A 26,233-nucleotide genomic window follows, 5' to 3' on the forward strand; every position below is an offset into this window, starting at 1 on the left:
TCTGCCATTCAGTCTATTTTTATCATCATGCTCTCTTGTGCACAGTTGTTCATCTTTACCTACTCACGAAAAAAATGGATAAATAATAATGTATCTCGATTAACCACTGTGTTATCACCTGCTCCAATTACTTAACTGTTTTTCTGGTTAGCCAATTTCAAGACCATGTTCTCCTGTCGCAGCTTATGGTTAACCTGCTGCAGATATTTAATGTAGTCAATGGCCTTCCTCAGTACACCAGACTTGTGCATCTGTGAAGAATTTGCATACATTAGAGAAAATACATCATACAGTAAATAATGTCATAGACAGTCTCTCTGCACAAGTTAACACAGCAAGCTTGAAGTGTGTTTTCTAATCACAGGGAGGGAAGCTTAAAGGAGATTTAATTAAGATATATTTGACATCTATAACAGGAAATCAGTTTTCCATATAATGTCTAAGCAACAACAAGCACTCTCACTAACAAGCAAATGATTACAGCTTTTCAGTAGTAAGTAAATTGTCAGGCAAGGCTGTGACTACAAGAGTATGTCTGGTATTTCATCCACTGAGAAACACTTACTTTGGCATCTGTTCCCATGACTAGATCCTTCAGTTCTATGATCTTGTCATTTATAGATGATCGGTATCGTTTCTCAATGATGTTATGAGTTGTCCGTCTCTCTCCTTCCTTTGGTGGTTCTGGCTGCTTGACACCACCAGGCACTTGTTTGATAGGCATCTTCTCCTGTCCTCCCATCATCATAGGCATTGTGGTCAAGATGGTCCCATTGCCACCCACTAAAGTCTACAAAAATAGTAATAAATCAAGTAAGAGAGTAATTATATAATTAAAGCACAAAGCGACAATAGAAAGCACACAGTATAGCTATACAGCTCAGCTCAGCCTCTGCGTGCATAAGATCAAGGAAAGCTCCTTTTTTTCACAATACTGGACTAAATGCGCATATCATTTGATTCAGTACAAGGCATCTGTATATGTCCATAATTTGTGGACAGTTCCCTGGAGCAATAATATCACTTCACAAAAAAGACTGACAGCTCCACTCCATTTTCACAATGGTCTGTTTTCATAAACTCACAGAATAATGGTGTTGGAAGGCACCTATAAGGCAATCAAATCCAACCCACTGATCGCTGCAAGAATCCAAATCAAAGTACATCACGTTTTCTAAATTTCTCTCAAACGCCTCCCATGTTGGAGCTCTTACCAACCTCTTGAACTCTCGGTTGATCAAGAACAGATCCTGTCCCTCTTCTGTTTGACAACCTTCCACATATTTGAAAAATGCCATCATATCTCCCCTCACTCTTCTTTTCTTGAGGATTAAAAATATTCAGTTCCTTCAGTCTTTCCTTACAGGGCTTAGTTTCCAATTCCCTGATCATCCTTGTTGCCCTCTGAATTTGTTCCAGTTTCTCTTCATCCTTCTTAAAGTACAGTTTCATCTTGAATACATGACACAGTACTCAAGATGAGGCCTAACTAATGTCAGCTAGAGAAGAACTAGTACTTCATGGGATTTGGAGATTACACTTCTGTTAATGCAATCTAAAATAGGATTTGCCTCTTATTTTTCAGCCACATTGCACTGAGGAGGCAAGGTGGGGCACTGCCACCAAGTGGGCATCCACATGGAGAAAGTGGGGCACTGAACCACTGATCAACTGTTTGGCTGGGAAACAAACCACACCAAACTGCTGAACCAGCAGTTTGTGCCCATCTCTATCCGAGATGTTTCCACAGTAGGAAGGAAGGAAACTGAGCACTGTAGGGGACTAGTCTAAAAGTTTTCTTTAGGCTCTAGAACGTTCCGAGAGTTTGTGCAGGCACAGAAACAATTCACATGTGTGACTTACAGAGTCCGCAGAGAAGCAATGTGACCTTGGTCTCAGTCCTCCGGTAAGTACAGACTGCCAAGAACATTAAACTGTTGTCTCTGATAGAGATATGTTGTTGTTCAAATTAAGCATAAATTTGAGCAATATCCAGGAACCTTTCTATGGTCCTGAACCATCTAGATAGGTTTCCTGACTGTTCGGCCTTTTTTCAAACTTGTTTTTTAAACATACATATTCATTCTAGTGAATCACACTTTAAAAACTTTATAGTACACATGCTGTATGAATCCATTTTAGTAAGAGGCAGGGAACTTGTGGCCAGATTAGCTGGGTTTAATGGGAACTAGGAGTCCAACAATATCTGGAGGGTGGCAGTTTTCCCGGCCCTGGTACAGACATTCCAATCACAGAATTATAAAATAACTGAGTTGGAAGGGGCCTCTAAGGCCATCAAGTCCAACCTGCTGTTCAGTGAAGGAATCCAAATCAAGGTACATGAGAGATGATTATTTTCTCTTGAATGCCTCCAGTATTGGAATACTCACCACTCAAGAAAGAGCTTAAGTGTAGCCAAACATGTTTAAGAAAACACCCATGATCTATTCTAAATAGTCTCTTAGAGATCTGTGCCATATAAATGATCCCTTTTCCAAAATGGACATGCACACTGCAGTTTTTAAATTACTCAAAGTATTTTTAAAGGATCTAGAAAATGCAACTCTAGAGGAAATAGAGAAAAGAAAGCAGAATGAAGAAGGTAAGAAGCCCAACAATACCTGCAGGGCTGTTGTCTGGATAGGTGTAGTGAGTGTTGTCAATGCTGGATTCTGAACAGCAGTCATAACAGGACTGCCATCAGCTTTTAATGTTGTTAAGACAAGGGAATCTGTCTTGATTATCTGTGGCTGGACAAGCACCTGGAAGAAGAGACAGCAGAAATGTAATACAAGAAAATGAAAGTTGCAGCAAATGGAAATCTCTTTTTAAAACTGGCATCTGTATAACTCCATAAAGCATCAATGTGCAAAAAAGACAACTATTTTTAAACAGAACTCCACCCTACGTTCTTCCTTTCATACATGCTAGAAGCCAAAATGAACTCACCAATGAGCCAACTTATTAAAGACCCCAAGAGTAAATCAAATACTATATGCCCACAGTTAGGCACTTGGTAATGGAATCTGATTTCCAGCACAGTATCTGGTGCATCAATCATATCCATGCCCTTTTTTGGAATGAAACTCCCTGGTAGCTAAGAAGACCATTCTAAACAGTGCAGACTCCATCTGCTAAAAGCTTCCATAAGTGAAACAAGAAATAGTTCTTTACCGCTAATGTACTCTTCCTCCGCTTAACACAGCAGGTGATATTTTACAAGTCAACAGCCAATTGGATATATTATAACTCTATTATTACAGATCTAATAAAGGGTGCACAACTATGGTCCTTCAAATAACTTCCATAAGTCTTAGCCAGCTTCACCAAGGGTGAGCAGTTATGGGAGCCAAAGTCCAAAAACATGTGGACAATCACAGCTGCATACTCCAAATGCAAATGCTGGCCATTTTTCCAAAAATTTCTCTAACCACTTTCTTTCAGTATCAATCACCATGGCTTATTTTCTTATCACTGCCCTAACCCACAGTTTAGCCCATGAATGATGTATGCTTTACATTCAGTACTTGAATGCCAAATCATCATGATGTTATCCCCCTGATCTGGAGTGTTATGGTAAAAGCATACATATCTGGAAAGTGCCCATAAATAAATCCCATTGAACCTAAAGAGAGCAGCACAAAATTACTCACTGGAACTTGCTGGACCTGAGGGGCAGCTACAGCCTGGACTGTGGCTGGCGTCAGTGTCTGGATGGTGCCATTTGCAGTTTGCGTCAATACCCTCTGAGCCTGCATGGTCTGCACCTGCTGCTGGATGGTTACTGGCTGAACTTGGGAGGAAGTCACCAGACTCTGTACCTGTGGCTGCAGCACTGAAAGCAAAACAAGACAAATGAGAGAAAGCACCTAAGGAAAGCTCATCCTGAAAATAAACTAGGGATCTCTGCAATTGCTGACCAATAACCATGGTTAGTTTTCTGCCAGGCACCTGTAATGCTTTCTCATAGCAGAATTCAACCCAACAAAGCAATCTGTGAAGAGCTATGAACCAGTTACAAGCAGAACCACAGAAAATGGCATCAAGAAGTAGTTTATACCTGCATTTGCAATATTTATTTAGGCAAGCTCTTAATGTGGTCATTAATCTTCCACTGTCACTTGCATTCTGATTCTATACTCCAGTGGTGGGCAGCCTGTGACCCTGGAGGTGCAATTCCCTGAATCTTTAGCCACCAGAAGCAACTGTGAGGTGTTTCCAACTGTTGCTAACAGTTCAGCAACAACTGGAAAACCACAAGCTGCACACCCAGCTATATAAACGTACTTAGAACCATCTCTCTGACTCTACAAATTCTATGCATCTGTGTATACACTCATGCTCAGTTTCTGATCTGAAATTACATGACATTATGAAGGACGGCCTACCAAATACTCATACACATCCTTCCTTAAAATACACTCTGAAAAACAATTTGTTCATTAAACACAAGGCATTACATTTTACAGATCAATTTTCATCTTCCATTCATCAAACACCCTTATGAAGTTTTAGAGCTTTTAATGTATATTCCCACCTAGTTTATTAAATTGGCCTCATCTGATAAAACAAGATACATTTTCAATTTTCAAAATTTTCAATTTCCAATATCCGGTCTAGATATACAGCGTTTAGATCTAACTGGTCGTATACTCATGGAGCTGACAAAAGCTTCGGAACCTACTATCAGAGCTTTCTAACAGGGAAGAACTTTTCTTATGATCATCTCAGTTCAAAGTGAAGCTGATCAGATTTCAAAGATTAGTAACATCTCAAAGATACAACACTGGCTCTAAATATTCCTATTTGTTCAGACAAGCTTTGCTTTCATTGAAAATCAGGGCATGTTATTTTCAGTAGCCAGCTACAATCTTACTACTTACTGCTTTGAGGATCATGAGAGTTACCTTGAAAACTGGTGGCTGCGTTTTGGTATATTACAGGCTGCTGAATTATTCGGGTTTGAGGAGCAGTGCTGAAAGTTGGAGTAATCATCACCGTCTGCTGTTGAAGCTGAGGCTGCACCTGGGGACGAGGCTGAAGAGGGGGTGCAGCCCGTTGTGGAGCTGGTGTTGTACTGGCTGCCTGGGACACTTTTACTTGTACAGTTTGAAGCTGAGGAGAAGCTGTATTAGCTGAGAAGGACTGGAGTTGTCCCTGGCTGTAGTTCCTCTGTGATGAAGAATCAGATGTTCCATCCCCATTACATGTACTATTGTTCTGGAACGTGCCACACAACTGATCAGAAAACAAATCTGGAAAATCTCCAACTTGGTTGCTGACAAACTGTAGCATCTCTGCAACAAAGCCATTTAAAGAGAATGTGTATCAGTATTCATCACCTTCTAATAGTAGGCTGATCATCTATGAACAGCATGAGCTAGCTATATAACACTTATTTGCCCCTTCTGGATGGAAAATCATCTCCCTTTATCCACAAAGATAGGGAAACGTTTTAGATGTACTGTGATCTGAGGTGTACGCCAGCTGTGGAGAATGTTGAAATAAACCAGATCTTGTTGTGATTAGCCATGCCTTGTTCACATGTCAGCTAGACTGCTACAATGTGCTATGCTGAGGGGGCAGCAGGGGTGTTAAAGTGTCTGAAAACTCACTGCTTCAAAGCAGGGCTGCCTGGTTATTAATCAGATTTTTTACACGTGGTCATGGTGCAGTGATTAAATACCTCCACTGGCTACGAAGTCTGTTGTCAAGCACAGTGTTGACTTTAATTTTAAAAACCACCTGAGAGATAATATATGATGCCCTCACACCATCATCTGCAGAGGTTTTGCTTCAGGTTCCCTCCTCTAAGCTGTAGGAGAGGTAGCTACTGTACTAGTTACAGGTCCTTCTCTGCTGTGGCACACTTATGCTCTCTTCCACCCATATCCCAATATATAATGAACAAACACTAATTTATTTGTTTTCAAAGCCAACTATAAAATCCACACGTTCTTCAAAAACCCCATGATGTTTGTTGATTAACATTTCAAAGATGTAGAGAGATTCTTTGTGTGTCTCTTTGCTGCAAATTAATGGAAGGTGGACACCTTTCTCCTACTACCACTTCCATTATTAAAATCAGAAATATTCAAATTACCATCTCCCGCAAAAAGAAGAAAAAAATGAAAAGCTATAAACAAATTATTCAACTTATTAAAAAGAGTTGAGGTGAGGACAGTAGAGGAACAATAATAACTGTTTTATTAAGAAGTTCCACTGTCCAAATCTGTAAATAAAAAGCTAACATAAACTTTGTTAAAAGGCGTCTAAATATCAAAGTAGGGATCCATCTGCAGTTGCCATCTATATACCACACATTCAAACAATGGAAGATATACAAGGTTAATGTGGGTGGGCATCTGTCCTTCCAGTGTTCAAGTAGCATTCATTTAGCCACCATACAGGCATGGAAATCTATTTCTCATGACTACTGGTTAATTTCCATGAGAAACAGAACACACCCATATGCAAAATTCAAATAGTGCTCCAGTACAAATTGTATTTCTCCAGTGTGTTTGAATCCCAATGGCTTGCAATGTTCAAGACTTCACAGAGATCAAATACAGTATATTAACATACTTCAATCTAGGGAAGTAGAATCAAGAGGTAACTATTTTCTCATCTCTTGCTATTAAACAATTTGTAAATTTTGATGGATTTTTTAAAGGTTTACTTGGAAACATGTGAAATTTTATATGAATAGTCTATTAAAAAAGGTCTACTTGTCAAGATTTGACATTTTATAGGTATAGAGTGTTAAAATAATTAAGAGATTGTGGGAAAAGGTAGTCCTGAAAATGAAAGTGCTTTTAGAAATGAAGCTTGTACAGCATTTACTAAAGTCATTGGGATATAATTAGCCAGTTCTCCAGCCGTGCAAGGTCAATAGCACAACATTCCTGACAGGTGAATGTGTTTTAAAAATGATAGCAAGCATAAACAAAAGAGAAAAATTAAAGTATATTGAAATAATTAGAACATATTTCATTACAATGTGTTGATATGACCAAAGATGACAGTTGCAAATCCTATAACGTGCACTATTTGTAGCTAAAATATTGTTTTTCCAGTACCATGGAAGACCACTCTTTTTTTTTCTTTCAAGCCTTTACTCCTCCACACTTGGCAAGATAAGAATGTTCATTATCATAGTGGCAACCTGCCAGATTCTGAGTTACAAGTTCTTGTAGTTACAGAATGTACACAGACAACAGAAATTCTTAGAGAAAGTTCACATTAAAAGACAGCATTAATTTTTGTCCCCCTTGGTGCATCAGACCTCTATTACTTGCAGACCCTGGAAAAGAGACTGTTGTCAGATTGAAGGGAAAGGTAAACAAATAAAAGAATTATAAATAAAGGGAATGTTTACAGGACATGTACATGCATTCAGCTCATCAACATGCCACGCCACATACTGCACACCAAGAATAATCATGTAGCAGTAGTGGAAGATGACAAGAACATAGATTTTCCTCCACAGATTCAAACTAGTTTGGCTGAGTGAGCATTTAAAATTATTAGTATCTTAAAGGCTAACAAATGGATTTTACTGAATATATTCTTACTCTTAAAAACATTGGTATTTTAGAGTTATAGTCTACAATGTTTTGGTCCGTGCTTCGCAAGACGGTTCCCCCCCCCCCGGGACCGATGCTTCGCAAGACAACGATTTTAACAGTTCATCAACGCTTCACAAAATAGCTTCCCTATGGGCAATTTTAGCATGACTATTTTCCCCATTGGAACACATTAAACGGATTTCAATGCATTCCAATGGGGAAATGCTTTTTGCAAGACGATGTTTTCGCTAAACAGCTATTTCAATGGAACGGATTAACATCGTCTTGCAGGGCACCACTGTAGCTGCTCCTAGCAAAGACCAAGTTCACATGGTATTCAACAGCTACATTAGTATTCCTTCCCATTTCACACCTTACGAGGTGCATCTCAATGAACAAAGTCCCAGCGTAAGGAACTTGACAGACCTAAGTAATATGACAGCCTTCTAAGATTAGACAGGCAGAACCCCAGTTCACTTTTTCAAAAAATAAAGTCAGATGGCAGCTGATCTAGGAGCAATTCCCTGTGATATTACATTCTACCACCTAGTTTATTCTAATATGGGTATTACCTTAACGTTACCTTTGAATTGGCTATAATGGACCAAAACACTCACTGCAATTTTTCATCAGAAAATGAAGAATGATTTTCAACTTTTAAGCTGAAGCTTCAGTCCATAATTTTACACATAAATTTATGTCACAGTTAATTTGCTAATTAAATCAACAGAAATTGAGATGACTCTTACAGATTCATCATTCACTTTGGCTGAGAGGTGATGTATTCACAAAAAAAGCTCTGAAGAGAACAGTATTAAAGTTGCCATTATAAAATAATAAACATGACTGCCAACAGACCCTTACTACAGAACTAAGAAAGACAATATACACACTTTGAAACATGTAGAAGCCCACGTAACCCAGACAAGAATGCAATTTACAAGCAAGCTACCACCTTAAGAGACATGTCAGCCAAAGGTAGAAATACAGCATTTCTTCGTCTGCACACAATTATGGAGCCTCAATAATCTTACATAGGCCAACATCCTAAATGGGATCAAAAATCTCATCCAACCCAGGAAGCAGGTACACATACTACAAGAGAGAGGTTAACTGAGTTTTTCTCTTATTCTACAGACACCAGAACTCCAGGCAAAACCAATATTCTAAACAGAAAACAGAGATTATAAAATCATAGGATCCACTATATGATCAAATCCACAAATGCATGGAAGCAACTTGGAAGGAGTGTTTAGAGTTCAAATATAAAGGTCTATACACCTATCTTTGTTATACTCCTCCTTCAAGTCAGCTGATAGACTACTCTCAAGAACATAGCTAGAGTGAATGATCCGACTAACCATCAATGAGTTAACAGAATTTTATATGTACAGAAACTTGATAATCAAAGGAAATGGTAGTCTGAAGAGTGAAAGAAGACTATTTATTTAGCAAAGCTCAACTGAGAAGAGATTAAAGCAAAGTGAACAAGGCCACAGCATTTTGAGATATCTTCAGAGAGCAAGAAGCCAAAAATTGGGCAAATGAAGAGACCACACTAGTTATAACCTGTACTGACGTAAGAGATATAGTTTTGATGGCAAGACAATGACTAAGTGTTGAACTTCTTCCTAAGGATCAAGGCATTACCAGCTTATGGCAACTCTATGAAACTGTGACCTCTGAGGTCTTGTTATTAACAGCCCTGCTCAGGTCTTTCAAGCTCAAGGTTATGAATTCTTTTATTAAGTCAATCCATCTCATTTTTTGTTCTTCATTATCTGCTGCCTTGAACTTTCCCCAGCATTTTTGCCTTTCCAGTGACTATTGTCTGGTCACTATGTGCCCACAATACAATGGCTTCAAGGTTAGACATTTTATTTCTATAGACAGTTCATGCTTGATTTGATCTAGCATCCACTTATTGGGGGGGGGGTGTCTATGGTATACCTTAACCTTTTTGGTTACATTGTAAAACATATTAAAGTTACAAGTCATTATCTTTGGTAGAAAACAGACTACTGTACTTTTGTCACTTCAGCATCCAAAAAAAGTAGTAGCCAGCAGCACAAGATACAAGAGAGCACCTGACCCATATGATACTCCTCCTTCACCATTTAGTGAGAGTGCTGCCCTCTATCCTTAAAGTAGCTAAAACACTATGGTTGCAGCATATATTAAATAAAGATAATTTTGTCAGTTGCAACTGCAACTTCATTATTGAAATCTTAACTTCATACTGAAAGAATTAACAAATCATTTATAACTAGTTACTTCCAAACATCGAGTATAAAGTGCTCAAAGTGTCTCATAGAGATGATGGGAGCAAGGTTGCTGTTTTTTTAACAGCTCCAGAAAGACAGTACCAAACTCATGGTTCAGATCATAAGCAGGAAAGTTTGACTAAACATTAGGAATAACTTCCTGATGACTGAAACATTCAGCAATGGGAAAACCTACATTGGAGATGTGGACTCTGTTTCACTGGAGATTTTTAAATAGAAGCTGGATGGCCATCTCTAAGGGATGTGTTAACTGTGGGTTTCCTGCATCAACAGGACACTGGATGATTCTTGAAGTGGTTGTGCTAGGGGTACTTTGAACTCTACAATTTTGACTTTATGAGGTTTCTTTTAAAGGAAACAAAATAAATCACAATGCAATCATTTTACACCAAACTCAAAATTCAAAAATTTTGCTGTTTACACCTAACAGAATTAAACTTGTGTTTGAAAGACAGTTACATACACAAGTTTTAATATATTTATGTCGGTTACAGTTAGATACAATTTCAAACCAGTTTATTTTACTTGATATTTTTAATATAGGCGATTTTTAAGATAAAACATCTGTTTTAGGAAAATGTACAAACATTAATTTTAAACCAGTTTCATCTCAATAATCTAGGGTTTTTTTAATTCCTTCATATTTATGTAGGAATAGGGACAACAAATTCATAATTCACTGAACAGCCAAAATCAATCAGATTATGACTATGTTCTGGTTTTTAACATGATCCTGTAAGCTACCTATAGAATGCTTTCCCTAAATCTTAGTGGTAATTCTAGCATCTGAATATTTATTTATTTATTTATTTATTTATTTGATTTTTACCCCGCCCCTCTAGACCATGTCTACTCGGGGCGGCTTACAAAATAAAACAGAACAGTATAAAAATATATAAAATCATAAAATTACAATTACAATTTCAATTTAAAACAATTAATTTAAAGAGAGGATTACCAAGATGGAATAGCAAAGAAAAGAAAAAAGGAGAAAGACTTAATTGACTGGAGGGAAGGTCTGCTTGAATAACCAAGTTTTTAACTGGCTTTTAAAAACACCCAGCGAGGGTGCCAGCCGAATTTCTGTTGGAAGGGTGTTCCACAGCCGAGGAGCCACCGCCGAGAAGGCCCGGTTTCTTGTTTTTTCTTTCCAGGCCTCTCTCAGCATCAGACCCCTCAGCCGCCCCTGCTGGCTATGTCGGGTGATTCGGGTAGATCTGGGTGGGAGAAGAATAAGTAACCCAAGCAATTTCATGGGTTTGTTATACATCTGATAAATGAATTCTGAGGGGAATCCATTGGGGGGGGGGGACTATACAGAAAGCTACATTTAAGCTTCCAGTAATTGTAAGAACAACACAAGAGATCTGATAATTTGCCCTATTCATATCAGGATTCAAATTATCAGAACACTCTGATATTTAAAAAATAAAAAATGTTTTGGAGTTGATTACTGTAGTACCATCAATAGAGATATCCAATGTACAGTACCAGAAACTAATGGCATATCATCTGCCTCTTAAATCAAATGTAATTGTATGACCTTAGCAAGTACAATATCATAAAAAATTAAAAACATATTAAGAAACAGTATTGCGGTCCAGTCTACACCAAATAAAACAATTCATCTTTCTACTTACAGTGCATGCCTCTAGAAACTTGACTCCTGACATAATCAAAATGCAGTATTACACAATTTTAACAGGTGGAAAAGTTGAGACATATACATATACAGAGATCCACAGGTAAAGTTCCATGAATGACACAAGATAACTCCCTAATAAAAGCATCCCTAAGGAACTGAAATCAGTAAAATTTTTGCCAGTATCAGCGATCTGTAAAACAAACCCTTCAGCCTTAAGAAGTTATGTCTGACATGTGCCACTTCTTTAAAAATATTAGCTTCATTTCACACCTCTCAGGACGATTACTTAGTTCTTACAATATGATTTTTGAGTGCCACAGCTCAAGCAAAGTGTTTTTTCTCTTTTGGCAATATATATTCCACTTCATTTATATATCCTAATGGAAAGTTTATAAATATTATGACTGCCTGAAATGTGCAAATGTTGAGTAAAAAAGGTGCAATAAGGAAATAAATGTTTGCACAAAAGGAAATTTAAAATGTTGGAAAATGTTCCTCCACAGTGAGGTACTATATTAAGGGATACACTGAAAGTCTAATTATCTTGACTCATGCTCAAAACACACAAGAAAAAAAGGAATTCCATTAGCTTTTAAAAGCTGGGGCAGGAAAACTTTATACAAATTTCTCTACCTGTTAGACAAATATTTTTAGCTCTCATTAATTCAGAGTACTGCTGGAAAAGCTTAAAATACAAGAATTAGGAACATAAGCACTGAACAGACACAAGCACCAAAACTGGATATATGTATTAGTGCTTGTATTGTTTAGACAAATGTTCTCTACCTAGCTGTCATTTCAGAAGCATGCGTGCCCAGTCTTCACAATTTTTATTTCAAATTTGCTTCAGGAGACCCTAGGCTGATATGACCAGTGAGATCAGCTATGAGCTACATAGTGTATCACAGTGGTACATGGGAGAACAATAGGCACCTAATTTTCTAAATATCACTGAAGGTATGAAACCTATCATATTGTGTTAAACAACTGTTTATCTGGCACAGCACTGTCTATTCCAAACAGCAGAGGCTCGTCTTGGACAAAGGTCTTCCTCGGCTCTACTTTGTCCAAGCTCTTTTCCCTCAAGTTTCTCAGTACTGAATGCAGAAACTTCCATATGCAGACTATGTATTCCACTCTGGGTTGTGATCTGTCTTCTGCACTACAGCTGGAGAACAAGAGGAGCTGGTACCAGTTAAAATAAATGTTTTGGTTACTGTTTTGTTTAAAGCAGAATTACTCTGCAATGACACAGCACTCAAAATTATGGGGAAAATCTTATGGATTTAAAAACATACTTCAGTAATTGTACAAGTAACAGAACATCCAGCTTAGACATCCTACAACTTTGTACCACAGTACAATTGCTTTTAACAATACACTTTTATATTTCTACACACATATCTAGACCACACATATCTAGACCACTCAATTTAAAAGTTCCCTACATTAGTTCCTCACAAGCTGTAGGGAGAAATACATCCATCCAGTTCGAAATACATCCATCCAGTAATCCTAACGGGGCTTTTTAAGGTAAGTTAAATATTTAAAGTAGAGATGGAGTATTTGCATATGAAGATTCCCCAACAGGTGGAGATAATGAGGGTCCACTCATGAGTCCGCTGCTTCCGTGACTGCTGCGGAGCCTTCCAATGGCTCCAGAGAATGCGTTTGGCGAGCCACTCTTCAACCTAGCAAAGAGGCTTGTCATCCCACCTCCTGCCAGGAGTGGTGAGCCAAACACATTCTCTGGAGCCACTGGAAGGCTCCACAGCGGTCGCGGCAGCAGCAGACTCATGAATGGATCATCTGGCCTCATGGGGCTGGACCCTCGTTATCTTCACATGTGAGAGTGTTTTTTCCTGTTCTACTCCCCCAGTGAATTTTCATGGCCAAGTTACTGTAAGATACTTTAGGAGCTGATCACGTAAGAGGATCTCACTTCCTTTATTGGGTCCTTGCCAATGTTGTTTCTGACCTGAATAAGGTGCTGAGACCACTGGGACTTTGACATTCTTCTGAAGGGGAATTTTTCCAGCCCTTCATACTGCTGAACATTAGGTTTTGGCAAGGATTTAAAAATAGATGTTCTTATCATGGTGAAACTAGCAAATAATGGCAACTTGAAGCAAAAGTAGTTAATGAAAAAACTGGAATATACCTAGAATGAGAAGAGTAAGACAGCAGGACAATATGAAGGAAGGCAAACATCAGAAACATATATATACAATAAAGATAAAGGTTACCCTTGACATTTAGTCCAGTCGTGTCCCACTCTAGGGTGCGGTGCTCATCCCTGTCTCCAAGCCCAGGGGTGGGCAATTAATTTCTATAGGGGGCCACATGAAAAATCTGAACTGTGTTCAGGGGCCGAACCAACTTTACTTAAAAATAAAATGAAACAGTGATGTTATGATTGTTTTTATTTTAAACTTGTTAATCTTAACAAATACTAAAGAGGTTTTTTGCGGTATGTTAAAGATAAGCAACTGATCAACTTTAGACAAAAAGCTATAAATGGTTTTGATGTTCAAACAGGAGTGGCTCGCAGGCCATATGTGGCCCTCGGGCCGCACTTTGCCCAGGTCTGCCATAGAGCCAGCATTTGTCCGGAGACAGTTTCCATGGTCACGTGGCCAGCACGACTAGTCACAGAACGCTGTTACCTTCCCATCGAGATGGTTCCTATTTATCAACTCACATTTTTACATGCTTTCGAACTGTACTTCTCCATTTGCTACTTAAAAAAAAAAACTCTAATACAGTACATTAATGTAAATGCCACTACAACACTTGTTGAAATTCTATCCTGGTGACTGGTCTATACATCTAGATTTTTAAATTAGGTGGCAATTTTAATCATAGTAGGTTCAGTTTTTCTAGCCATGCGGAAACAGATGCCTGGTAACACTACCCAATGCAGAAAATTTGGAAGCTAAGAGTTATGTATGTCTAGTAGCAACTGTACCCAAGTTACACAAACCTGCCTTTCATGTCACACATAATATGGTAAATCAAAATGAGAGACTCTTAAAACTGTTTTTCTATGCTGCCAAACTGCTCCCAACTTGTGGTGCTACCAAAAAGATTTTCCAGATATGTGTGATGTTGACAGAATAGTTTACCACTAGGTTCCATGATCAATCTGAATCTAGGTTGTATGAGTCCTCCTCTGACACTATATCCACTAAACCAGATCCTCTTATCTCAAATGCTGAGCCATTATAAACAATGCCTCATACTGTCCAAGTCTGTCCTAGAAATGACTAAACTTTACAAAAAAGATGATACTCCTCCTTTGTAACACTCTCCATACACTCAAGCATATTAATTGCCATTGCCTTGTATCCTATACATTCACTTTATTTACATGAGAGTCTGTTATCTGTGAAATGATGCAACTAACCAAATAATACTAAATTCACTTTCTGGATTTTGTCAAGGCACAAGGCGGAGCAGGAGAGGGGGAAGAGAGGGCCTTCCAACAAACATCATCTCGAAACACCAAGATCCCATCCTAATGATTTCTACCCGATCCATTTCAAAACTTCTCCGACTGACACAGGTCCAAAGACTAGCTACTGAAGTGTGAGGCCCACTGAAATCATGACGCCTCCAACCTCTCTGATGACTGCATATACAGCGTGGCGCTGCAATCCCACAAGCACAGGCGATTCTACAGGAACAGCGAGGTTTCTACAGTGGGGCCGGTGTCTACAGAAGAGGCACAGGAACTGTTTTAATGTCTACTATGTGGTCCATACAGGAACCTTTCGCGCATTTTGCACTGTGAACTGTGAGAGGCACGTCACCTGCCCGTCCATCTCCCTAGGGCCGTCCGAGGTGGGTCCTCAGTAGCAACGCTGTGGTGGCTGTGGGGCCTGAGGCAGCAGAGAAGCAGCTGGGGGGACAGGCGGCTACGGCGGAGTCCTCGGCCACTCTCTACCGGCCACGGCTCTATCTCGGGGGCGGTCGTGGACGCCCCCCCCCGAGCGCCCACCCTGGGCTCACTCACCATCGATGTCGCCCAGAGTCAGCTCGTCGCCCAGCTCCGTGAGGGTCTCCATAGTCTCCATGCTGTTCAGCTCGCCGCTCTCCATAGCCGGCGAGGCACGGCCGGCTCCGCCACAGCCACTCCGTCCGAAGGAGAGGCGGCCGCGGCAACACCCAGGGCATTAACCCTTCCTCGGCCAGGCGGCGCTCCCTCAGCGCCCGCTGCCAGCGCGAGCCACCCCCGGCGGCGCCATCTTGGGCCAGCCCTTCCGTACTCCGCCCAATCCACCTGTGAGGATCCACAGCCCCGCGCGCTCCTCCGGCTTGTTGTCAATGAGACCAGGTCTCCGTTGGCCAATCAGCGAGCAAAGCGGCTCGTGGTGTGATGGTGCGTCAGCGATCAGCAGCTTTCATTTGGATAGGGATGTGAGGGCGGCGCCCTCGCTGGCCGGTCCGCCTTCCTGGTTTGAATATGCTTATAAGAAGGCGGGAAGTCCCTGAATGACTCGACCCAGATATTTAAAGGACTATTTCTCCGTCTTTCCGCGGGCGCGGGATATTTCTTGTAAATGAACGGGAGAGGTTGCTGGGCATCTCCGTGGAAAATAAAAATACACAAGCAGAAGTGTGGCGTCCACCCTAACTTATGCACTATAATTTATGCATTACTCATAAATTGTATGGTACTGTAATATGGCTGTGAGGCGGAGCCAGGGAGAGATTCAATCGGATTCAGAGAGCGCTAGGGAGAGATAGTTTGGGGTTCTGAGGCAGAGAGTGTTTAAGGAGTGATTAGGTCTTGATTAGTCAGCGTGTGACCTGGGTTAATTAATGTAGAAGAGATTAAAGAAAAATATTGAAGCTTTGTGAACTTTAAGTATGTGCTTAAGAATTATTACTGAAACCAAGCGTAATCAATAAACCTGTTTCTGTTCAAAAGTCAGTACTGGATGGACCTTAGTCTTTCAAAAGAAAAATAAGTTGATAAAGAGATCAACTGGTGTTGGGATAACTTTGTGAGCTCTGGGTTTGGTGAAACAAGCAGGGGCCATGGGGTTAACGCCACAAGCAGGTTTTCAGGGGCATGGCAAAAACAAGAGAGTCAGCATTCTGTAAGTTGCGTTGGTTGTAAGCTTTCCTGGATCTCATTCAATCTCTCATAAATTGGAGGAAGTATGCATAGCTAAGAGTCACAAAAAATGTTGAGTTCTCAAAGAGTGAAGGAAACGACTTACCTGAAGTTGGGCAATGCCCTTTTAAAGGCAAACCAAAAGACTCAAAATACTGAGCAAGCATTTTGGTTCTGTGCAGCTCTTCATCCCAAAACTAGATTTATGGTGTAGTGGTCCCACGTGTTTGATACTGACCGTTTAGGACAGAAGAAGTTGATTATCTGTCCTTGGAAATAGGCAGTTTTTAAAATGACCACACGGATGACTATTTGGTGGCACAGCTTACAATTTCTGGCTAAATTGTATAGGACAGCACAACTACCAATTTAGGGCAAGGTTTCATGCATTCAGGAAGGCATGAGCTGTAACAACTGCCAGTCATAAGGGGATTTTAAAAAAAAAAAATCCCTTTAAAAGAACAAGCAAAGAGAAAATACGGGAAAATATACCAGTGTTCCAGCCCCTCTCCTGTTAAGAATTTTCCCTTCTTTTTTAATACCTAGGAAATTCCACACCTGTCAAAGCAAAAGTTCTTGCAGTCAATATAGGCCACCTCCCTGCAGGTATGGCAGCTTCTGCAAGAGCAGCATGTGTAAATTCTAATAAACAAAACTCCCCCATATTTGTGACCTGAAAATAACAAAGTCTACCAATTTGTGCATATAATACAGCTTCTTGAAACATTCTCCCTACTGAACATTCATTCAAAGATTGGGTATTTCAAATACCATGTACTCTACAGATGGCTTAACAGAAAAAGCAACATGCAAATATCCTTCAATTAATATTGCACATCTAAATGCACATCCCTGTCCCCATTACAATACTATGATACCCTGTACCTACTGAGTTTTTTGTTGAGAAGTCTATCCAACTGTTAGGAGTGACAAACTGCTAATAAATACTGTATGGGGGTTCTTGATGGCACATAACTGGTTTATTATGGAGATGGAGACAGTAAATACTGTACTTATCTGTTAGGGTAAATAAGGCAGTGTCACACTTTAGACTCAGGTTACCTACAACCATCCCACCTTTGCCTGCCTTTTTACCAGAAACAAACAGAATCAGGGCCTTGCCTGGGTTCCCTTCCAGCTCAGCTTCCAACTCAGTAGAAGAAGAAAAAAGAGAGAGAGAGAATGAATGTGAGTAGGTCAACTTTCCAGCTTTGAAACCAAGCCCAAAGACAAGCAGCAACAAGTTGGAATATTCCTAATTTGGGGGAAGGGTGTAGCTTTCTACACCTCAACTGATAAGTGGAGTAAAATGAAGGAGTGAGCATGAGACACTGAATGAATTCCTGCCTGCTTCTATATGCGGATGTGGAAATGTTTGCCTGCCTAAATAAATAATTAATACTCATTTTTGTTTCTGGCTGTGTCTGTCATTTCTGCCTCCCTCCACCACTGGCTGCTCTATTCTAAAACCCACCAACCACAAAAGGTATCAGCTGCCAGCAATAGTTTCTTATGCTTTCTCCTTAAAAAAAAATTTCATATCAGATGCTGATTTCTTATCTTTCTACATCTTTCACCCACCTCCACATCTGTTATACAAGTAGTGACTCACTTATTTTCCAGTCCCACTAGAAAAAGAACAAGGTCTCAATACTTAGTCAAGTATTACTTGAATTTCTTTTTGTTCTTGTTTGGGCCTACAGCATCAGTTTATAGGAAGTATAATGGGAACTGATTATTTTAAATCTTGTAAAACTAATCTGGATTAATTCTAAGGCACAAAGGACTGCTGATAATCAAAATAAGGCATATTTATTCCTACATGTGCCATATGTTCCTAAAATAGCTTACTTTATATTACTGAAATGTACTTATGCATTTTCTGATTATGACAACCAAACTCAACTAAATGGTAAACTACGCCAGCTCTTGTTAAAAGAAAAGAGACATATACAAAGTAATGCAATAAGTTGAAGCTATGTCAAAGTACTAGAAAACTATATATAGTAAGACAAAAGAGTTTAGCAACACATGTGACTAACAAATTTTATCCTGTGCTTTTTCATAAATTTAAGTCCACTTATTCAGATACATCCAAAAAAGTAGATTGTACTTTAGCATAGTAAATCACAGTTACAGTAAGCCTGTTTGAATCAATGGAACTTAAGTGGGAGTTGACTTGTAAATCCCTGTTGGTCCAATGGCACCACTCAAGTGCAATTTACTATTATAAGCAACAAGATGTTATTTATCAAAACCTCAAAACTACAGATCCTTTATGACCTTTAGAAATATGTGCTATTTATACTTCATTAGGAATAAATCAATTCTGATACAATGGCTTCAGGTTTCCTTCATGCCCATTAGAATTGCATCAGAAGTGTATTAGAAGGTATCACAGATACAGTACTGTATTCTGTATTTTTGATTCCTCAGAAATGCTTGGGGGGAATTACCTTGTGTTTATCTAACTGATACAAGTTGTTCAAATGTTTCATTGCTGTTATGTGCCATCCTTCTTAAGAAGAAAGGCAAGATTTAAAAAATTAGATTGATAAAAATCAACTTGTCTCCGACAACTCTTTTAGGGTTTTAAAGTTATGTGAGATGTTCAAGGAGTGGTTTATCATTGTTACGTACACACACCAGTGTGTTTCCATGCCCAGCAGGGATCTGAAGTCAAATCTCCTGACTCCTAGTACAACACTCCACCTACTACAACATACTGACTCTTGAAGTTATTTGGTAATTTACAAATATGAAAAGTAACCTAACATTAAAGAAATGACACAAAGCATTCAGTGTTTCATCCATTTTGAAAAAGATGAAAGCTAAATCAGCCATTTCTGTGTTGGATACACAGAACCATAAGAACATATTTGACAATGGCAGCAAAAATCTTAAGGGCTTCCATTTATTGCCAAGACTGAATCTGGTATAAGACATAGTTCTAGTGACTTATTGGCACAAGGACAACAAAATATATCCTATTGCAATCATGGCACTTACACACATGTGCCCAACATAAGGGAGTTCCTACACAGCACACATTACCCTAAACGTTGAACATGTACATACTCTTTGATGTATGCTTGAGGTCAACCAGTGCTTCAAATCCTGGCCTTGGTTTACGTATATTAATGGCACATGCAATAATAGCTTGAACTGTATTGAAAGGATCTAAAGGTTCTTGGTGCTCCACTCAGTGAAAGGCACCAGATGCTAAGGTGCTTAAAGAGCACATTTTTGTGTCCAAGAACAGGCACATAAACTGCACAAAACAGAGCACACAGGCAGTTACAAATGCTTGTCAGAATCTGGTGTTACAATCTCACAAATGGAGATTGTTGAACTTGTATGAAATTATGTCATGTCTGTATCTTTGCCTTCTAAATGTGTTTGAATTCGAATATTATTTTATATTCAGAGATATGCTATGGTAAATGAATGCCTTCAGGCTTAATTTCATAGTTATGACTTATTCTTTTATATTACCATGAATGTTGATATTTTAATATGAGCATTTGTAAAGCCTATAAAAGTGCCACTTAGAAAATGTTATCTGAATATGAAGACCGCCTGATCTACAGCTGGTTAAATAAAGGTAACATATTTTGGGTGAAACCTCATCTTAAGACATCAAATGAAATAAAACATTTCCTTGACAAAAATAAAGTCATGAAAAAGCAAACAACCAAGTTCATCTGTACCCCAAACATTTATAAGTAGATAATAGGCTCAGATATTGAATGTGTCTTCCTATAATTTTACTGCAGTTACATATATCTACATGAGGAATCAGTCCTCTCTGGTGTTCAGATAAGATACCAGAGGTGGCTACCTTTACTAGGTCTCTGCTTTGACAACATTCTACCTTCATATTTAACAGTCCTAAAAACCATCTTTCATGCTTCTAAAACCAAGCTCACAAATTAAGTGCCAAATTTGGAAGTCTTTTTAAATGTTCCGTTTTATTCAAGAAAAACAAAATCGACATCCAGTTTAAATACATATTCAGAAACAAATCAAGCATAACAGGCTCTCTGCTCCAAAAATAAAAGGTGTCTTAATTTTTGTAAAGTAACTTGAAGGTGACAAGGCAAACCACAACATCCCCTGAAAGACCTTTCCCTTAGGTTTCCCACAAAATAATCACCCACTGGCAAGACCAAGCAATCTTCTAGACCTGTGCAAATCAGTCAAAAATTTTAGAAGAAAACTCTATCCCAAACCAAGATTGCCAAATGCAACAAGGGTGCTGTTTTCTAGAATTACTCATGACACCAGCCAGTCTTACAGCTAGGGAAAGTCTAGTGCTCCAGTTATATGAACTGATAGACATCTGCTGGTGTGAATTGATTCCAGTCCTAAATAAAAACTACCCACTGTGCCAAATGTAGTAATTCTGGGCCAAATGCCTATAGTGTACCTGTTTGTGTGTGTATAAAGGTGTGAATCTACAAATCATCTCCCCAGTAAAGAAAATCTGGATCAGAATGAGAGTACTGTCTGTACAATGGCCAACATTAGCTGATCTCTGCTCTGAAGCCGGAGTACTGGAATCCAAAATCCTAGCCTATGTGGAATGCTAGAAAAGATCAAGAAAAAGGCAACATGTTCCCGCTGAACATTAAGGCAGCAGATAAGTAGAAATATGTCCTCAGAACATTCCTGATCACGTCCAGGTTGGTTTCTTAGTATAAGAGGAAAAAAAGAACAGAACAAAACCACACTGTCAGACTTTCTGTCTCTTCCCCAGTATTAGAACAGTGGCAAATTGGTATCTCGTCATCCTGACATTTCAAAACAAAGGTCACCATCAAAATATCAAAGTTACTATAAATGGAGCAAATGAGATTTAGTGGAAAGTTAAAAAGTCAGCTGACATGGACAAAACAGATCTACTCTTTTGCCATTAGATAACAGGGCCAAAGAAATTTATATGGCAGTTCATATACTGTGTACTCTCTAGCTCTTTTAGTATCTTAAGGAGAACAAAGGGCCATCCCTTGTTATAAGAAAGGGGAATAAAATCACCATAACCTTTTGTTTTTCCCCCCACTGAGTAGTGGTGGTAACACTGCTTTAAAAAAAACTCTGACAGTTAGCAGTGGCATCAATACTCAGCACCTACCAAGCCAGCTCATACAGGTCCCAAGGCTTGTATCACTTTACCTCAGTTTCTTTATTCGCTTGCATCCTTATAGGCATCTTCTTCAGCCAAAATACAGTAAGTGTTTTTCCTTCCTTTTTAAGGAAAAAATGTTTTAATACTCCTGTGAAAGGAAGAGGCCATTATATAACCAAAAGAGGCTTTGAATTAGTGTGTCCTGTTAAAAACAGCATCTTTTTGAAGCCCTATGCCATAGGACCTATGGCACAGATATATTTAAAGGTTGGTAGTTTAAGAATACTCGCTTAGACTTTCTGAAAATATTCACCTTTAATAGAATTCAAAACTCCTTCAACATTTATTTGCTGCTCAGAAAAAGAAATACATTATAGCCACATCACCTTACCGTTCTGACTGCATAAGAAAACACAGCATCCTGTGCTATTAAATTGTAGAGGTGGCATGTTCCACAGAAATTCCTTTCCTCTTTCCCCCTCCCAGAAGCACTCTTAGCATTACAAACAGGCAAAGTCATAGGAAACAAAAACCAAAAATCTATATTAAAACTAACCCCAAAACAAAACAACCACAGAGACATGAGGACAGTCCCTGACAAACTCTTTACATTCCAGGTGCTTGGAAACATCTTCCCATGTGAAAATATGTGCTCAACTACTAATCTCCATTTGGCAATTTCTCAGGACTCAATCCAAGTAGTTGCCAAAGTCCTGCTGAAACAAGAAATAAAACCTCCAAAATCTGACCAAAAAAAAAAAACCTCAACAGCCTGGCATTTTCCTGAGGTCACCATGGGATTGGGATGTTCCTTCTCCAACTGCCTCAGCTCCCACCAACACGAGTCCCAGGGACATGGCAGGTGGTGGCAGCATTACAATTCAGATTGCGAGCGTGAGATGCGAGGCCCCTTGCGGATTTCCTTCCGTTTCTCCTCTTTCTTCCTCCGCTTCTCTTCCTCTCTGAGAGCCTTCTGGAATGTATCTGTGCTTTGGAAGAACTGACAGAAAATAGGATAAGCTCAATCATGTGGGCACACAGAGTTCAGGGTCATTATATGCAAATAAGCTAGTAGAATGTGGGATAGACAGGGCTACTGTTAGGTGGGTTTGTAATTGGTTGACTGACCGAACCCAAAGGGTGATTACAAATGGTTCCCCTTCATCCTGGAAAGAGGTGACTAGTGGGGCGACCTAGTGTTCTCTTCTGGGTCCCGGTGTTATTCAACATCTTTATCAATGACTTGGATGAAGGAATAGAGTGTAGGCTGATTAAATTTGCAGATGATACCAAATTGGCAGTGGTTGCTAATTCCCCAGAGGACAGGATAAAATGACCTTGACAGATTAGTCCTGGGCCAAAACTAACAAAATTAATTTTAACAGGGAGAAACGTGAGGTCCTACAGCTAGGCAGAAAAAAGGAACTGCACAGATATAGGATGGAAGACACCTGGCTAGACAACAGTACCTGTGAAAGGGATCTAGGAGTCTTCGTAGACCACAAGCTGAACATGAGTCAGCAGTGTGATGCAGCTACCAAGAAAGCCAATGTGATTCTTGGTTGTATCAATTGGAGTATAGTGTCTAGATCAAGGGAAGTGATAGTACCGCTTTATTCTGCTTTGGTCAGACCTCACCTGGAATACTGTGTCCGGTTCTGGGCACCTCAGTTCAAAAAGGATGTTGACAACCTGGAACATGTCCAGAGCGGCTTAGGGAGTTAGGAATGTTTAGCCTTACAAAAAGAAGATTGAGGAGGGGACATGATAGTCATGTTTAAAGATATGAAAGGATGTCATGTTGAGGAGGGGACAGGTTTGTTTTCCAGGGCTCCAGAAACTAGGACATGGAGCAATGGTTTCAAAGTACAGGAAAAGAGATTCCATCTGAACATTAGGAAGAACTTCCTGATGGTCAGAGCTGTCCGGCAGTGGAATAGGCTGCCTCGAAGGGTGGTGGAGTCTCCTTCTTTGGAGGTTTTTAAGCAGAGGCTGGATGGCCATCTGTTGGGAGTACTTTGATGGATGTTCCTGCCTGGCAGGGGGTTAGATTGGATGGCCTCAGTGGTCTCTTCCAAATCTATGACTCTATATTTCTTTCCACAAGTCTCATAGTTCGCAAGCCAACCATACCTCTTCCTTCAGCGTATACCAGTTTTCTGTGTAGTTTCAATGACTTCCAATAGGTACATATTACCGCCTCATCCTTCCCTCTTTATCTTCACAACAATTTGCATGGTAGATCAGTCTGAGATTAATTGGCCCATGTTTGCTCAAAGGTTTTCATGAGTCTCTAGGGACTTCAACCTGGATTCTTTCCCAGTACTCTATAGCAGAGGGAAATATTGCACTCCTCTTACCCTTTCTGCCTACTCTCATGATCAGAATTCCCTACTGGAACAGAAGTTCACAAACAGAGACAAGTCACTTGCTCAAGGGACATTCAGACTAAAAGCATTTCTGTAGAGTTCCCATAATTACTAGTCTCACACTCTCCTATTCCCACACAATAGACTGGGGAAGGGAAGAATGGTACATAGTCATATTGCATCTCTCCTCAGAGACTGCTCTACTAGTCTTAACTGGAACATAGTGAGGGTTGCTCTCTTTACAGAAAGGAGATATCCTATTAGCTCTTGAATAAAGTACTATGCAGAATTCTATAATCAACTTTTCATTCTCCCCTGGACAATTTTACTGTGGAACTACTACATTTCTGAAAGAGAATCTGGACAGGCTACATTTTGCACTAGTTCCCTTTGCAAGTTCTCCTCTGAATGCCACAGTCTGTACCATCAACTAAAGTAAATACCAGGTAGACTATGTCACCAACATCACCCAGTCCCAAGCTGTGTGGAGACATATGCTTATTAAGAGTGATTCGGTCAAAAAAGCAGAATACTGCCCATTTCTTTCCTTGTCATTCCAAAGCAAGGTGGCAACTACCAGAGAAACAGAAGAAAGGCAAAAACAGAGAAGACGGACTCACAGCTCTATAATCTTACTTCAGAATTGTCTGTTTTAAAGGGATTCCGGTAGTCTGGCGACCTTTCACTAATTCCTAGCTCCTGAGCCATCTGCAAAAATAAAACGTATACCAAAATGGTGAAGATAAGACAGTTCCTACAACAATTATTTTCCTATATTCTGCACGCCTCCATTGGGGTTCACCACCCTCCTTGTTTGGTGCTTTAGTGCAAATTGCCCCCAAGGTGCAGAAGCAGCTTCTCTAAAAAGCAAGTGTGCCACAACACTAGGGATACTGCAGGGCCTTCGGGACTGCGTCACCAATCTTGCAATGTTATCCACCGCATGTACTGTTTTATCCTACTGTATATACAGATCTTGAGAATGATCCCAGAAGCAAGTAGGTTAAAATAGCAGATTACAGTGTCAGAGGCAAGAGTGTGCATGCTAAGGTTGCACCATAGGTCACTGAGGGTTTGGAGGCCAAACTCAAGCTCTCAACCTACACCACAAGCAATACCCCATGAGGATTCCACAAGAAAAGCTCTTCCCTGTAGGGGAGTATGGGTTAAATGCTGTTAGCGGCCTGCTGGCAGCCACCACCCACTGCCCAGGTTATCTTTGTGGTTACCACGGCTATCTCATAGATCACCAAGTTCACACACACACCTTTTTTAGGGCCAGACTTATCTATTTTGGTCAAAAAACACCTCTAAGACAAGCAGTTCCCCACAACAACCATCCTCCCTCACAAAAGGAGCCAGAAGTGCCCACCCAGGCACTGAGTGTGCGCATAAAAAAACACTATTTCTTTGCTGCCATATTTTGCACAAACAATAGGAAGATGACTGTGGAGAATAAGAGTTTTTTGTTATCTTGCATTCTCAGTGGAGGTAAGAACTCTGGCCGGAGCTGGAAAAAATATACTGTATTTTTCCATGTATAATATATCCCCATATATAAGATGCCCTCCCACTTTTCTAACCCAGAATTTCTTTCTTCGCAAGAAAGTGGATGATGAAAGCTTTGATGAATTGCTTTGATGATTCCTGCATTCCCCCTCCACTTTCCTCACAAGAAAGTGCTTTCCCCCCTCCACTTTCCTCACAAGAAAGCACTTTCTTGGGAGGAAAGTGCTTTCCCTCTCCACTCAAAAGTGGAGGGGGAAAGCAGGAATCATCAAAGCTCTTTGATTTCTGCTTTTCCCCTCCACTTTCTAGCGAGGAAAGTGGAAGGGGAAAGCAGGAATCACTTTCATGAATCGCTTTGATGATTCCTGCTTTTCCCCTCCACTTTCTTTGGAAGAAAGTGGAGGGGAAAGCACTTTCTTGTGAGGAAAATGAAGGGAGAAAGCACTTTCCTCATAAGAAAGTGCTTTCTTGCAAGGAAAGTGCCTTCCCCCTCTACTTTATTCGCAAAAAGTGCAGGGGAAAAGCAGGAATCAAAGCACTTTGATCCCTCCCCCCTCCTTATGTCTGTGTATAAGACAACCCTAAATTTTTAATCTAAATATTTTAG

The 26,233-nt window shown here is 39.8% G+C and overlaps 2 protein-coding genes across 16 annotated transcripts in view; both read right to left on the minus strand.

Annotated features, from left to right (window-relative positions):
* SREBF2 (sterol regulatory element binding transcription factor 2) overlaps positions 1 to 15,734 on the minus strand; it is a 33,165-nt gene extending 17,431 nt beyond the window's left edge. The window contains exons 1-6 of the mRNA XM_020787823.3: positions 15,514 to 15,734; positions 4,908 to 5,297; positions 3,654 to 3,835; positions 2,622 to 2,762; positions 566 to 790; positions 137 to 251 (exon numbers count right to left, since the gene is read on the minus strand). Of these exons, the coding sequence (XP_020643482.3) occupies positions 137 to 251; positions 566 to 790; positions 2,622 to 2,762; positions 3,654 to 3,835; positions 4,908 to 5,297; positions 15,514 to 15,598 (1,138 nt within the window). The 5' untranslated portion in view covers positions 15,599 to 15,734. The remainder of the gene's footprint in view (positions 1 to 136; positions 252 to 565; positions 791 to 2,621; positions 2,763 to 3,653; positions 3,836 to 4,907; positions 5,298 to 15,513) is intronic.
* A 4,838-nt stretch (positions 15,735 to 20,572) lies between these two features.
* The window catches only part of CCDC134 (coiled-coil domain containing 134), a 35,470-nt gene continuing 29,809 nt past the window's right edge, over positions 20,573 to 26,233 (minus strand). For 12 of the 15 annotated variants that reach the window (XM_020787926.3, XM_020787924.3, XM_020787925.3 and 9 more), the window contains 2 exons: positions 24,754 to 24,825; positions 20,573 to 22,748 (listed from right to left, as the gene is read on the minus strand). In XM_020787926.3, the coding sequence (XP_020643585.1) occupies positions 22,623 to 22,748; positions 24,754 to 24,825 (198 nt within the window). In that variant the 3' untranslated portion in view covers positions 20,573 to 22,622. Of the gene's footprint in view, positions 22,749 to 24,737; positions 24,826 to 26,233 lie in introns of all 15 variants that reach the window. The other 3 variants (XM_078376127.1, XM_020787928.3, XM_078376128.1) reach the window with 1 other exon arrangement.

This window comes from Pogona vitticeps, chromosome 5, assembly GCF_051106095.1.
Source record: "Pogona vitticeps strain Pit_001003342236 chromosome 5, PviZW2.1, whole genome shotgun sequence".
Lineage (NCBI taxonomy): Eukaryota > Metazoa > Chordata > Lepidosauria > Squamata > Agamidae > Pogona > Pogona vitticeps.